Below are 13354 nucleotides of genomic sequence, written 5' to 3'. Positions count from 1 at the left end.
GCCCAGAACATAGTTCACCATTCTGTTTAATGATTCTCCATTAGAGAAAAACTGATGTGGCTGTAAACCGTCTGGAATGAAATCTCAGTTACATCAGAGTCTAATGGTCTGGGCAATCGCATGATTCTTGGGAACTGGCAATCTCTTCCGGTGTTTAACAGAATGGAAAGTCGGGTTACTTACCTTGTGCAAAGGGAGCACAAGGAACGCGCCTCCCCCACTCGCTTCTATGATTATGGCAACAAATCTGGGATTGACAGCGCAAAAGGAACTATCCCAGGTCACTCGAGAAACCCGGATGTCATCGTAACACTGGTCATTTTTCACCGCTTGTCCAAATACATGCCGAAACTTGCTCTGTCGTACCACTCGCCTCATTGTGTCTGTAGAAGAACAAAATTATGTTAAAATCATGCACCTAACTGAAAGTTTTACTTTTATAAATGAAAAGCTCAAGTAGAAAAAACCAGAATGGTATGGCATTTTTGTCTGCTCTCCTAAAAAGTAGCCAAATGGCAAATCCAAAATTCCTTTAGCAGCACATGCCCGGAGAAAACTGAAAAATACGTCAAGGAAAGAATTACAAAGAAATGAAAATTTCCTAATTCCAGGTCCAGAAACTGCTCACCAGTTTTAATTTCAGGAAAAAGATCAAGGCAAAGAATGAAGGAAAATTAGCCTTTCACGACTGGGTGGGAACTAAAAGATAATTAACTCCAGCCCTCCCCTTTTATAAATAAGAAAACTCCAAAGTTAAGTTATATGGTAGATACGAAGCTCAAGAAACCCCCTCAAAAATGTTATAATATTGTGACTTTTCCCCCCCTCTGCCAAGGTAATTTTTCAGGGTTGTTTTTGTTTGTTTTGTTTTTTTGGTAGGCCACTGAGAAGCTGGCTTTATTGGAAGAGGATCAATTCGGCACCCCTGGCATACGGCAGATGCTAGACCGAGGTTAGCAGAAGAAAAGGAACCTGCCCAAGGTCACTCGGCCAGTCCGTGCTGGATTCCAGGGACTGAGGTTTCCTGGTGTAACTTTTCAGCTCTCAGCATTTTCCCCAGACATCAGCACTCTGCCGTCTGAGAACTGCGCCCACTCACAAGTGTTTCCGCAAGACCAACTACGTGTAGTGGAGAATTCAAGAAACACTAGGCAACCACCCTTGTCTTCCAGAGCTTCCAACACAGGCTTAACAATCAGAGGAACTCAGAACCAAACTCCTGGTGCTGAATGCGACCAGTTGTCTGACTAAGGCAGCTGATTGGTCAAAAGGCAGGTCTTGTCGGGAAAAAGTAGCAAGGGTTTAAGTGGAGAGTAAGGTGATAAACACGACGTGTAGGACGACAAGAGGTCAAACAGTGGCACACTAGACATATTAGACAAGAGGAAGCTGAAAGCAAGGTGCAGGGCCAAGTAAGCGCTGTGACAATAAACCTGGCCTCGAGAGGCCTGGAATGACTGTGGCAGTAGCAGTTGGCAGAGGATGCCCCTCAGGGAGGGGAAATGACACCAGGATGGGTTTTCCCGTTGGAGCTGATCATTCATTCGCCTGGGGGTGGGGTGGTATTCCTGGTTTTCCTCACTGGCCCTTTCAGACTCCAAATTCCTCTAGGGTGCGGGACAGACGTGTGCACTGAAAGCTCATGCTTTAGGATCAACAGGCCTCGGCTGGTGAGGTCTCCTAGCCTGCATCCAACGTCATTTTCCTACCTGCTAATGTGGGACATTCTGTTCATACTGGCCAGGATAGAAGGGGCCAGGAAAAAACTTAAGTGGAAACGGACCACGTTCGAACCTTGACAACTCCGCTGAAAACCAGTCGCCCTGACCCCCATGCACAGAGGAGGGCTGGCACCTGTCCACTCATGCCAAATGGGGCACCGGGCAGGATGCTGCTGACCCCTTCCCTCCAGTTCCCTTTCTCATGGCTCTGCGACCACTGCTAAATGCAGAGGAAGTGGGTTTACTTTTGCCAGAGCCTCTTTCTACCCTTCCAAGGAATGTGCAAAAGTCGCCTCTCTGCAAGCCCGGGGCATGTCACTGGGCTAGGCAGTGGACCCTGGGCAGGCAGTTGGGCACCCATGTTCCTCAGCCCGGCTGTTGCCTGACCTTTCCAGCTGACTACCAGAACCATACATTTAAACTACTGGGTAGAGGAGATGGCAAATAATTTGCTTCCACTTGGCCAGGGTCCTTCATCTGTGAAATAGTGCAAATAATTCTCAAGCATGAAGAGCTTCCATGAGGTGGTGAAACCACAAGAAAAGCACATCCATACAAAAGCCAACGTACAGCCAGCCGGTTTCAGGATCCATTTCCCGACACAACCATCTGTACTGGTTAGCGGAGGCTCAGATCCCCACCGGCACCTTCCAGCAAGTGTTTCAAAAGGAAGTTAACATAGAATGAAGAATTACACCATATGTCAGAGTTAATATCCTTCAGATATAAATTTTTCACAAATTCAAAACATGAAAATCCCAATAGAAAGTCATACAAAGAACAAGAAGAGGTAATTTACAAAAGAAATACAAATGGCATTTATCTCTACTCCTTCCTGAGAACCTAACCAAATGACAGTCAAGGAATAAAAGCAGGTGTAAACACAGAAGGACGAGGGAAAGGACACTGGAAAGGGGCCTAATGCAACAACACAATCTGGGAAGATGGAAAGCTATCAAGTCTGTGTAACTGACTTGAGTGTGAATGTTCTCCACTCAGCTGAGTGCCTCAGGAGGAGAGGCTCATAAAAGGATGCCAAGGCCCACTGGAAACCCCAGAGCACTCAGGGGAACTGTGTGTCTCTACAGACAGGGACGGGGGAGAGGGGCTGCAGAGAAAACTGGCTGAAGCCTAAGTCAGAAGCAGCTGAACACCCCGATCACCTCCTCTACTACTACACCTGCTCCAGCAGGAGCCAGACTGCATGCCCTGGGCAGGACGGCACATGGCACAGGTGGGCACAGGTATGAACAGGTGTCACATAATACTGTGGTTCTGTACACTGGAGCTTCCTGGCCCTTGTTCCTGGGGCTTCCAGAACCCTAGCTGCCAGGCCTAGACACCAACTGCCCTACCTGGTAGATCAGAACTCACCTCTCACTGTGAGGTCCACCATTAGATAAGCTAGGTACCATCTAATCTCACCAGCGACATAAACATTAATAAATATAAATATGTGAAGTGCTTCGAATGTGTTCGTCAAAAGATATTACACAAATCTGCTGGCTGACTTACATCCTAAAATACTTTTAAAAGCCATTTCTATATTACACATACTGACAAGTTACTTTCATTCTACCTACAGGGAGTCAGAATGATATACAGGTTCTTTCGCTAGAGCCATGGATTAGAGTGTCAGCTACAGAGCAGAGATAGTGAGAAAAAGCAGTGCTTCCCGAGTGCTGTGCTACTGAGCCAGGCATGTCCAAGTGAAGCCCATTCACATCCAAGGTTGAACCTGATCTGGGGTAGATATCCACATGGCACAGCTGCTTTTGCTGCGAGCAATAGAGAAAAGCAATCAAGAGGGCAGGCTCCAAAGTCTGACAGCCCTATGAGTGAGAAGCACAGCTGTACAATTTACTTCCTGGCCATGGCTCAGTAGGGCAAGTCAATGAATCTCCTTAAGTGTCAGATTCTCTATCTGAAAACGGGTATAGTGCGTATGAAGGAGTCATTGAATGAGCATGTGGTGATAGGAGTGTAGCAGGAGATTCAAATGTTGAAGCACCTCGTATGGTTAGAGATACGTATCTAATTATACAATAAATGTCAGCCAGAAGGTAATCCAGATTCAAATCCTAGCCCTGTCATTTATTAATAAATTACTTAACCCCCTGAGCCTCAGTTTCCTGATCAATAAAATGAAGGGAATGATACCTATAATAAGAACTAGAAACAGCTAACAAAACCCAGGTCCAGGTGGCTTCACCACTGAAGTCTATCAAACATTTAAAGAATGCCAATTCTTCACAAATTCTTCCAAAGAAGAGAAGAGAAAGGAACACTTCAAAATTGATTTTATGAGACCAGTATTAATATGATACCAAAATCAGATAAAGACATGACCAAAAAAAAAAGACTGGACAAATATCTCTCATGAATATAGACACAGAAATCCTCAACAAAATACTGGCAGACCAAATCTAGCAATGTGTAAAATGCATTATTATACAACATGACCAAGTGGGACCTAACCCAAGAATGCAAGGTTGGTTCAATATCTGAGAATCAATGTAACATGTATCAATAGAATTCAAAAACACAGCTCACATGAACACCTCACACAGAAAAACGCTGGACAAAATCTAATATTCTTGCATGATAAAATCACTCAACAAGCTACAAGGAAACTTCCTCAAGCTGATTTTTTTTACAAACATCAATTGGCCCTAACTAGTGTGGCTCAGTGGATTAAGTGCCAGCCTGTGAACCAAAGGGTTGCTGGTTGGATTCCCAGTCAGGGCACATGTCTGGGTTGTGGGTCAGGTCTCCAGTAGGTGGCACTCGAAAGGCAAGAGAGGCAACCACACACTGACGTTTCCCCCTCTCTCCCTTCCCCTCTGTCTAATAATAAATAAATGAAATATTTTTTAAAAGCCAATTGTATTTCTGTACATTCATAACAAATAATCAAAAAAATGAAATTAAGAAAACAATTCCATTCAGAATATTATCAAAAAGAATAAGATACTCAGGAATAAACCTACCCAAGAAGGTGAAAGACTTGTATACAGGTATACTCATTTTATTACGCTTAGTTTTACAACACTACAAAGATGTTGCGTTCTTCAAAAATTAAAGGGAAGACCCTCCACTAGCAAAAGGTTACAACTCGCTTTATTGCAATACTTGCTTTGTTGTAGTGGTCTAGAACTGAACCCACAATATCTCTGAGGTATGCCGGTACTAAAAAACTACAAAACATTGCTGAAAGAAATTACAGAAGACACAATTAAATGTAAAGATATCTTGTGTTCATGGATCAGAAGACTTACCATTAAAATGGCAATATTCAAATTGAGCTACACATGCAATTCAATCCCTATCAGAATCCCAGCTGACTTTGTGAAAACTGACAAATTGATTCTACTGGGTTGGCCAAGAGTCCATTTAGTTTTTTTCCATAAAAGACACATTTTTCACTTTCAGCAACAACTTTATTGATTTGGATATTTTGAGTATATTGGCTATCTCCTGCTATTGGCTTCTAGTGGGTAGAGGCCAGGGGTGCTGCTAACCATCTTCCAATGCATAAGACAGCCCCACAGCAAAGAATTACTTGGCCAAAATGTCAACAGTACCAAAAAACTTCGCAAACCATTTTTGACATGTTCGATCAGTCACAGCACCTTCTGCATACACTGCACAAATCTTTTTTGCATTTCAATTGCATTTTCACCTTTCCTGAAAAAATAAAGCATAATATGCTGAAAATGTTATATATTTTCATCTTCAATATTAAAATGGCTGTACAAAAGTTCACCAATTTTGATAAGTGTTTTAAATGCACGCTGATGACAGCTGTCACAATACAATCTAACAAAATTGTTTTGAATGAAGTTAAAGACAACTAAATACTACTAGAGCCATCATATGGAAAAAACTAAATGAACTCTTTGGCCAACCCAATAAAATTCATATGAATTGCTAGGGACCCAAAAGTAGCCAAAACAACCTTGAAAGAGAAGAACAAATTAGGATTGGAATATTATTTGGCAATTAGGAAGATTCAAACTTCCTGATTATAAACTTACTACAAAGCAATGCAAATCAAGGCAGTGAGGTATTAGAACAAGAACTGACACATACATCAATGGAAGAGAATTGAAAGTTCAGAAATAAATTCACACGTCTTTAGTCTTAAGTGATTTTCAACAAGGTACCAAAACCATTCAATGGGGAAAGAATCATCTTTCCAACAAATAGTACTGGGAGCACTGGATAGCCACATGCAGAAGAGGCTGGATCCTGACCTCACACCATAGAAAATAATTAGCTCAAAATGCACCACAGACATAGCTACTAAGAGCTGTAAAAACCATAAAAAACACTTAGAAGAGGACATAGGAGTAAATCTTCATGACCTTGGATCTGGCAAAGGATTCTTAGATTAGACACCAAAAACACAAGCAACAAAATAAACAGTAAATAAACTGGACTTCATCGAAATTTAAAACTTTTGTGCTTTAAAGGACACCAGCCAAAGACACAGAATGGGGAAAAAAATTTGCAAATCATGTATTTGATAAGGCACTTGTATCTACAATATATAAAGAATTCCTAAAACTCAATAATGAAAGACAAATAATCCAATTAAAAAATGGGCCAAATGGGAAAAAATGAATTTTTCCCGGGGAAGACACACAAGTGTCCAATAAGCACATGAAAAGATACTGGACATCATTAGTCACTGGGGAATGTAAAGCAAAACCACGATACAATACCACTTCACACCCACTAAAATGGCTAGAATTGAAAAGTTGTACCATCAGTGTTAATGAGGATACAGAGAAATCAGAACCCTCACACACTGCTGGTGGGAATGTAAAATGGTGCACCTGCTTTGGAAAGCAGCCTGGAAGTTCCTGAAATGGTTAAACAAAGAATTACCATGTGACCCAGATATTGTACCCCCAGGAACATACCCCTAAGAACTGAAAACAGGTATTCAGACAAATATCTGTACATCAATGTTCACACCAGCACACTCTTAAGAGCCAAAGGAAACAACTCATGTTAGATATCCATCAGATGAGTAGAAAAATAAAATGTCATACATAGATATAATGGAATATTATTTGGCAATAAAAAGGAATGAAGTATTAATATTACTAATACATGCTACAACTTGGATAAACCTTGAAAATATTACTCAGAGGGAAAGAAGCCAGTCACAAAAACCTACATATTAAGATTACATTTATATGCAAGTCCAGAACAGGCAAATCTACAAAGAAAGTACTCGTAAATTAGCGATTGCTCAGGGAGGGGGCTGGTACAGGGGGATAGAAAGTTATGGCTGCAGTGTACAGGGTTTCTTTTTGAAGTGATAAAAATGTTCTAAAATTGACTGTAATGGTAGTTGCACATATTTGCAAACATACTAAAAAGACACTGAACTGTATACTTTAAATGGGTAAATTGTATGGTATGTGAATTATATCTCAATAAAGATGGTTCTTTTTTCATCTGCAAAGTGCTCAGCATAGACTCTGGTAAATGTCAGCAATTATTTAAGAGCCCACTAAAAGGTTTCTCTACCTAAGGGGGAAAAACAAATAAATTCTCTACTGGTTATGGGCGAAGAGTGTAATTTTCACATAGGAGAACCAGCATCAATTTTCAAGGACCCTTTGCAAAATTTTTTGTTCTCTCACGTCAGCATGGTATTCATTATACTTAAATTTCTCCTCTAACAAAGGAAAAAAATGGGAACTATCTCAAATAGAAAAACTCCCCTCTTCTTAAAACAGCGGCCAAAATGATATTCGTGTTTCACCAATTTTCTAAATGTTTAGCTATAAATTGTTAAATTGCAATGTCATACCATCAAACTTAGTTCTTTTATTACATATCTTGTTCTAAATTACACAACTAAAGTATCCCCCCAAATGAAAGCATTTTATAGATTTCTCAATTATATTAAAGAGAATAAATGAAAAAAAAACCCTAAGGAAATACTAGGTACAATTTTAAATGTCTTATCAGACAGAGTTCAACCTTGGAGAACTTGCCTACTCATGATGCCTTTCAAGTACAGATTCCTAACACTGCACATCACCTTTTCCTCGCATTTGGAGAATCACAACAGTACTAAAGAAGGAGATGATGTAGCCATAAGTCACTCATGAAGCGAATCAAAGAAATGTTTACAAATGTCAAAACAAATTGACTTCAGATAGGAGAAAATGCAACAAGGTCCCACAAAACGTGGGACTTACAAACCTTACCTTAGGCCTTATAACATGCAATTTATCATCCTGCCCATATTTTCAGTCAGACTGGGACCATTCTAGAATGGGTTTCATTGTGATAAAAACAGGTATGCCTCTGAAAGGCAGTGAGAGGACAGGTTGGGAGTACAGGCTCAACTATGAAATGCGCTCTCTGGAATTTGGCTGAAACCTGTATTTTAGAAACAGGGACAGTTGTCTCCCCGGCCCAATTTTCCAGGTGATAGTGAAGGACAAACAAAGGGGATTAAGAGTTAGGTCTTGATTGTTGAGCAACTATCATAATAAATTTCTTTTTCTTTTCTTTTATCTTTTCCATAGTCACCATGCTGTACCTTAGGACTTACTAATCTGGTAATGCTAAACCTGTAATTTTGACCACCAACACCCATTTCACCCACCCCCACTCACCTGACTCTGGCAACCACCGATCTGTTCCGTTTCTGTGAATTCCAGGTTTTTTTTAATTTTTAGAGTCAATGTATAAGTGATATATACAATACTTGTCTTTGACACATTTCACTCAGCATAATGCCCCCAAGATCCATCCATGTGGCCACAAATGGTAGGATTTCCATCTTTTTATGGGTACATAATATTCCACCATATTATTTTATATATCTCCCATATTTTCTTTATCCATTCATTTGTCAATGGACACCTACGTTGTTTCCATATCTTAGCTATATGGTAAATAACGCTGCAATGAACATGCAGGTGCAGATAACTTTTCAAGACAGTGATTTCATTTCCTCTGGATAAATACCCGGAAGTAGAATTGCTGGATCATATGGTAGTTATATTTTTAAATTTTTTGAGAAACTTTCGTACTATTTTTCCATATTAACTATATCAAATTACATTCCTGCATAAATTTCTAATCAGTAGATTATATACTTCTGTTTTGGGCTTCAAATAAAGAAAATATAAAGCTGATTACCCATATTCGTGACACTTAATAGCTCACCTATAGAAACAAAAAAAATTAAAATTTTCTTTACATGTTGGATGAACATCTTAACCAAGAACAAACTGTAAAAATAAGGTCTACCTCTATGGTTTAAGGACTTACTTGCAAGTGTCCCAGGAAAGTTTGCTAGAAATCATTCTCAGAATAAAATATGTACATTCAGCTGATAATCCTCAACTGTTAGAAGACTGTAAAGGCATGTTTCTTATTGTACTGCCAAGTCAAGTTATACACAGAAAACTTATTTCACAGTCCACACATAAGAAATGTGTTGGGTATTAGGCGGGGGGGGGGGGGGGGGATGTATACAAGACAGGGTGTTTATACTGTAATGGCACCAAATAAAATACACTCACAACACCTGAGTAAATGTTACTACATTTTCTCTATTCTGTCTACTTCCATCAATCTCATAAAAAATGACCACAATTTTGACATTTCCTTGCTTATTGAGAAGTTATCTGTTTAAAGATCCCAGCAGATGTACTTCTATGGTTCATATGAAAGGCAACACATCCTGCTAGAAGAACGCACAGGAAAACCCCTACTTGTAGCAAAATCCTGCTCAGCACAGTTGCTGAGACCATTCCAGAGCATCAATTACTCCAGTGCTCACTAGGCTGTGAGTGTTCCCTGGCCAGGACCACAGGAAGACTCCAGGATATCCCCAGTGGGGAAAGAACATGTTCCCTCTAAGTTGCTGCTCTGATGGTAGGCACTTTTAATGTGCAAGAGATTTGGATGAGTCCTTTAATAGAAAATGGCAAGTAAAATAACAAACGAGGCAACAAATGTCCTAAACTCAGCTAGGACATTTAAATGGCAATCCCTCAAGTGAAAAATTCCTTTAGCAAGTTGGAAATGTAATATGTAAGCCTGCATACAACATACCTTCACAAAAGAGCAGACACCCAAAGCAAATATAGGAGGTACTATGATTAAATACAAAAATTTAACATTCGTCATTTCTGGATATGAGTTGGCTGAACTTTTTCTGAATTTTCCTAAACAAAATGTACCGGTGACTTGAAGAGTTCACCTTAGCAAATCATTTTTCACTGTATCTATTTCCTTAATTAACAGATTCATGTGAGACATTCCAAGAAAAAAATTCCCTAATTTACTTACTTTAATAGAAGTTATTTTAAAAAGAAAAAGAGCCCTGGCCGGGTAGCTCAGTTGGGTAGAGTGTCATCCTGATACTCCAAGGTTGCGTGTTCGATCCCTGGTCAGGGCACATACAAGCAGCAACCAATGAATGCATAAATAAGTGGAACAACAAATTGATTCTCTCTCCAATGAATAAATAAAAATCCTTTTTTAATAAAAGGAAGAAAAAAGACTACAGTGCAGTATTTGGTATAAAACACAGCAGAGCCCTGACCAGCACGGCTCGGTTGGTGGAGCCTTATCCCACAAAACAAAATGCTGCCAGTTAGATTCCCCGTCAGGGCACAGGCCTGGGTTGCGACCTGGTCCTGGCTGGGGTGCATGCAAGAGGCAACTAATCAATGTTTCTCTCACATATCGATGTTTCCCTTCCTCTTTCTCCCTCTCCTTTCTCTAAAAATAAATGAATAAAATATATATTTTTAAAAAACAGCAGCAAAGTCAGACATACAACAGACCTCATTCACAGCAGCTGTGGCTGAAAAGGATCTGTACTCCACACTGATGATATTGAGGCGTTAGGAGGAAAATGATTTTTTTCTAGAAAAACCGCTGACCACTGAAGACAACTGACTGAAAGTATTGAATAGCCTTGATGTTGGTTCAGTTTATCATGACACCAAGAATGGTAAGAATAAGGGCTGGAATGGGGAGGAGACAAGTTTAAAAAAAAGAATAAAGGGGAAAAAAATCATAGCCTTCCAATAGTAACACCCCATTATTCATCCAAGTAATAGGTAAGATGCCAATAATGAGGCATACCAATCATAAATGCACTCTGTTTCAACTTAATAACCAAATATTATGTTTTAAATGTTTCTAGGAACAAAACGACAAGAAAATGCAAGACCTACCAAAAAGCATCCAGGCTCAGTCCTCCCGGATGCCTCCCGGATGAGTAAAAGGGTTCTCAAACTCATCCATTTCAGGCCCTTCATTTTCAGCCCACAGACATTACGTGACTTGCCCAAAGATAAAGGACATCTGAGAGAGACACAATGACCTCGAACCACAAAGTAGAGGGCAGTTCAACTCTCCGCCCCCTGAACTTTCATAGCGTGTCGTGACAAACTCCCAGTCATACATACTGTTTGGCTTTCCCACATCAGCCCGGAGTGGCATTCAGAGCTTGTTCATGGGCGTGCTGCCTCAACTCAGCTCCACACTTGGCCTGCTTGTGCAACTTTTAAATATGAAATTGCATTTTGCTCACTTTGTAAACATGACTCAACATGGAAAAAACAAAATACAGAAGCTGGCTGTACGCACTCAAATACGCGGAGACAAACAACAGAGAGCAGTGGGGATGCCAAGTCTTCACTTCTAACTGAGAACCTTTAGGCTGCAGCCAGAGGCCTATGTGCACAACTGTCCAAAAGAACAGCACAAAAGGACATGCAGAAAATTCTAGAAATTACATATATATGTAACAATGATGGTTTCTAAAAGGCAAGATATAATGAAGAGGTTTATAAAGCTTTCTAAGAAGAGAACTCCAACTTTTTACAATTTTGTACTCATTTTACGAATTTGTTACAAAGAAAAGTTGCAGACCACCTAACGTCAACATAAACACTGACTAGATGACTTAGAGTAGAATATGAAACTATGAAAATGACAGCTAAAAGTGAAGTCTGACAGGAAATGAAATGAGATATATACATAAATCCAATCACCCCAATAAACACTTTAAATATCTTACATTTTATGTCAAGTGCATCTCAATAAAGCTGACATTTTTACAAAATGAAATGAGCATATGATCAGCAAAATAGCAACATAAACATCCTAAATACAAAAATAGAAATCTTCAAATTAACTCTCACATTTGTATGACAGAGAGGCCCTTTATCTCTAAAACATGCCCTAACGGGGACTGTAACACACTTAAGTAAGAATGACACTACAGAAATTTCGCAGTTACTAAAACATGAGATTATAAGGTTTTAGGGGTCACCTCTTGGTCTTCAATGACAGAAATGCATGTTTTTATCTCATTATCAAAATAAGAACACATTTCCCCCAAGATATTGTACAAGGTTGATGTGTTTACTATCCCCCCATCTCTCCCGATTTTCTGCTTGTCACCGGCATCTTTGTAAACACGAAGACATCCCCCCACCCCTGGAGCTTTGAGGAGGGCTGAAGAAATCTCCGGCACAGAGACGGAGGCGGGCACTCCCTGCGCAGAGAACCCGGTGGAACTGCAGAAATGCGTCTGAGGCCGCCGTCATCTCCCTAAGTGCCCCACAGGAGACCAGGCTCAGAAGCTGAGCTCTCTGCGTCTCTCTTCAAAGAGCCAAATTAATCCCAAGAGTTCTCATAGCAAATGCAGAACTTTCAGAGACATGGCTGACACTGCAATCTCACTTAAACATTAATGATGATCGTGTTTCAAAATACTCCCTATATTGATGATCCACTTTTCTTATCAACAACTGCTAAAAGGCACACTGTGTATGACCAAGCTTGCTAAGTCTGTGTGCACTACTTGGTCAGAGGGGAGTTTCTCTTGGAATAAAATTTTAGTAATTCTTTGGCAATAGTCTGATACGAAATTGCCTGTGACTCCAAGATCTTTTTGCTGTTGCTGTCTTAAGGCATTTTTATGAAGATGCTCATAAGGCTGGCCACAGGCAAAATTAACAAAGTCAAAATACAAAGTAACCACCTTCAACTGAAGAATTTCAGTCTTGTCCTGACCGGTGTGGCTCAGTTGGTTGGGCATCACCCCCCCCAAGCAATAGGTTGCCAGGCTGATTCCCAGAGGTCAGGGCACGTGCCCAGGCTATGGGTTCAGTGCCCAGCTGGGGCGGGTACAGTTGCAACCAATTGGCGTTTCTCTCCCACATCGCTGTTTCTCTCCCTTTCTTCTCCCTCCCTTCCCCACTCTCTAAAAATAAATAATAAATAATTTTTTTTTAAATTTCACTATTCCCTTTTTAATACCCTATACTGTGGGCAAACAATGACTACACACACACACACACACACTATCTCTCTCAACAATGTTTCAACTGAATGGTAAGGTACAGCAGGGAAAACTCTGGACTGGATGTCAGACACACAAGTTTATCCTCGCACACAGTCATTTACCCACTGAATCATCATGGTTCCACGGTTCTGGGTTTCTTCTGTAAAATGGGAGAACTAAAATATAAATCCTACAAATCTATTCTAAAGCCTACAAATCTATAGGAAATGGTTCTTTCACTGGGCTCCAGTCCGCATCCCCCAGTAAAACACACAATTCGCTG

The 13354-nt window shown here is 40.3% G+C and overlaps 1 protein-coding gene across 3 annotated transcripts in view; it reads right to left on the bottom strand.

Annotated features, from left to right (window-relative positions):
- The window catches only part of CORO1C (coronin 1C), a 73028-nt gene that overhangs the window by 46069 nt on the left and 13605 nt on the right, over positions 1-13354 (bottom strand). For 2 of the 3 annotated variants that reach the window (XM_028527610.2, XM_028527611.2), the window contains exon 2: positions 184-383. The exons of the other annotated variant lie outside the window; for it this stretch is intronic. In XM_028527610.2, the coding sequence (XP_028383411.1) occupies positions 184-378 (195 nt within the window). In that variant the 5' untranslated portion in view covers positions 379-383. The remainder of the gene's footprint in view (positions 1-183; positions 384-13354) is intronic. 3 annotated transcript variants of the gene reach the window in all.

The sequence above is a fragment of the Phyllostomus discolor genome, chromosome 13, assembly GCF_004126475.2.
Source record: "Phyllostomus discolor isolate MPI-MPIP mPhyDis1 chromosome 13, mPhyDis1.pri.v3, whole genome shotgun sequence".
Classification (NCBI taxonomy): Eukaryota; Metazoa; Chordata; class Mammalia; order Chiroptera; family Phyllostomidae; genus Phyllostomus; species Phyllostomus discolor.
This window is presented reverse-complemented; position numbering and strand designations above follow the sequence as displayed.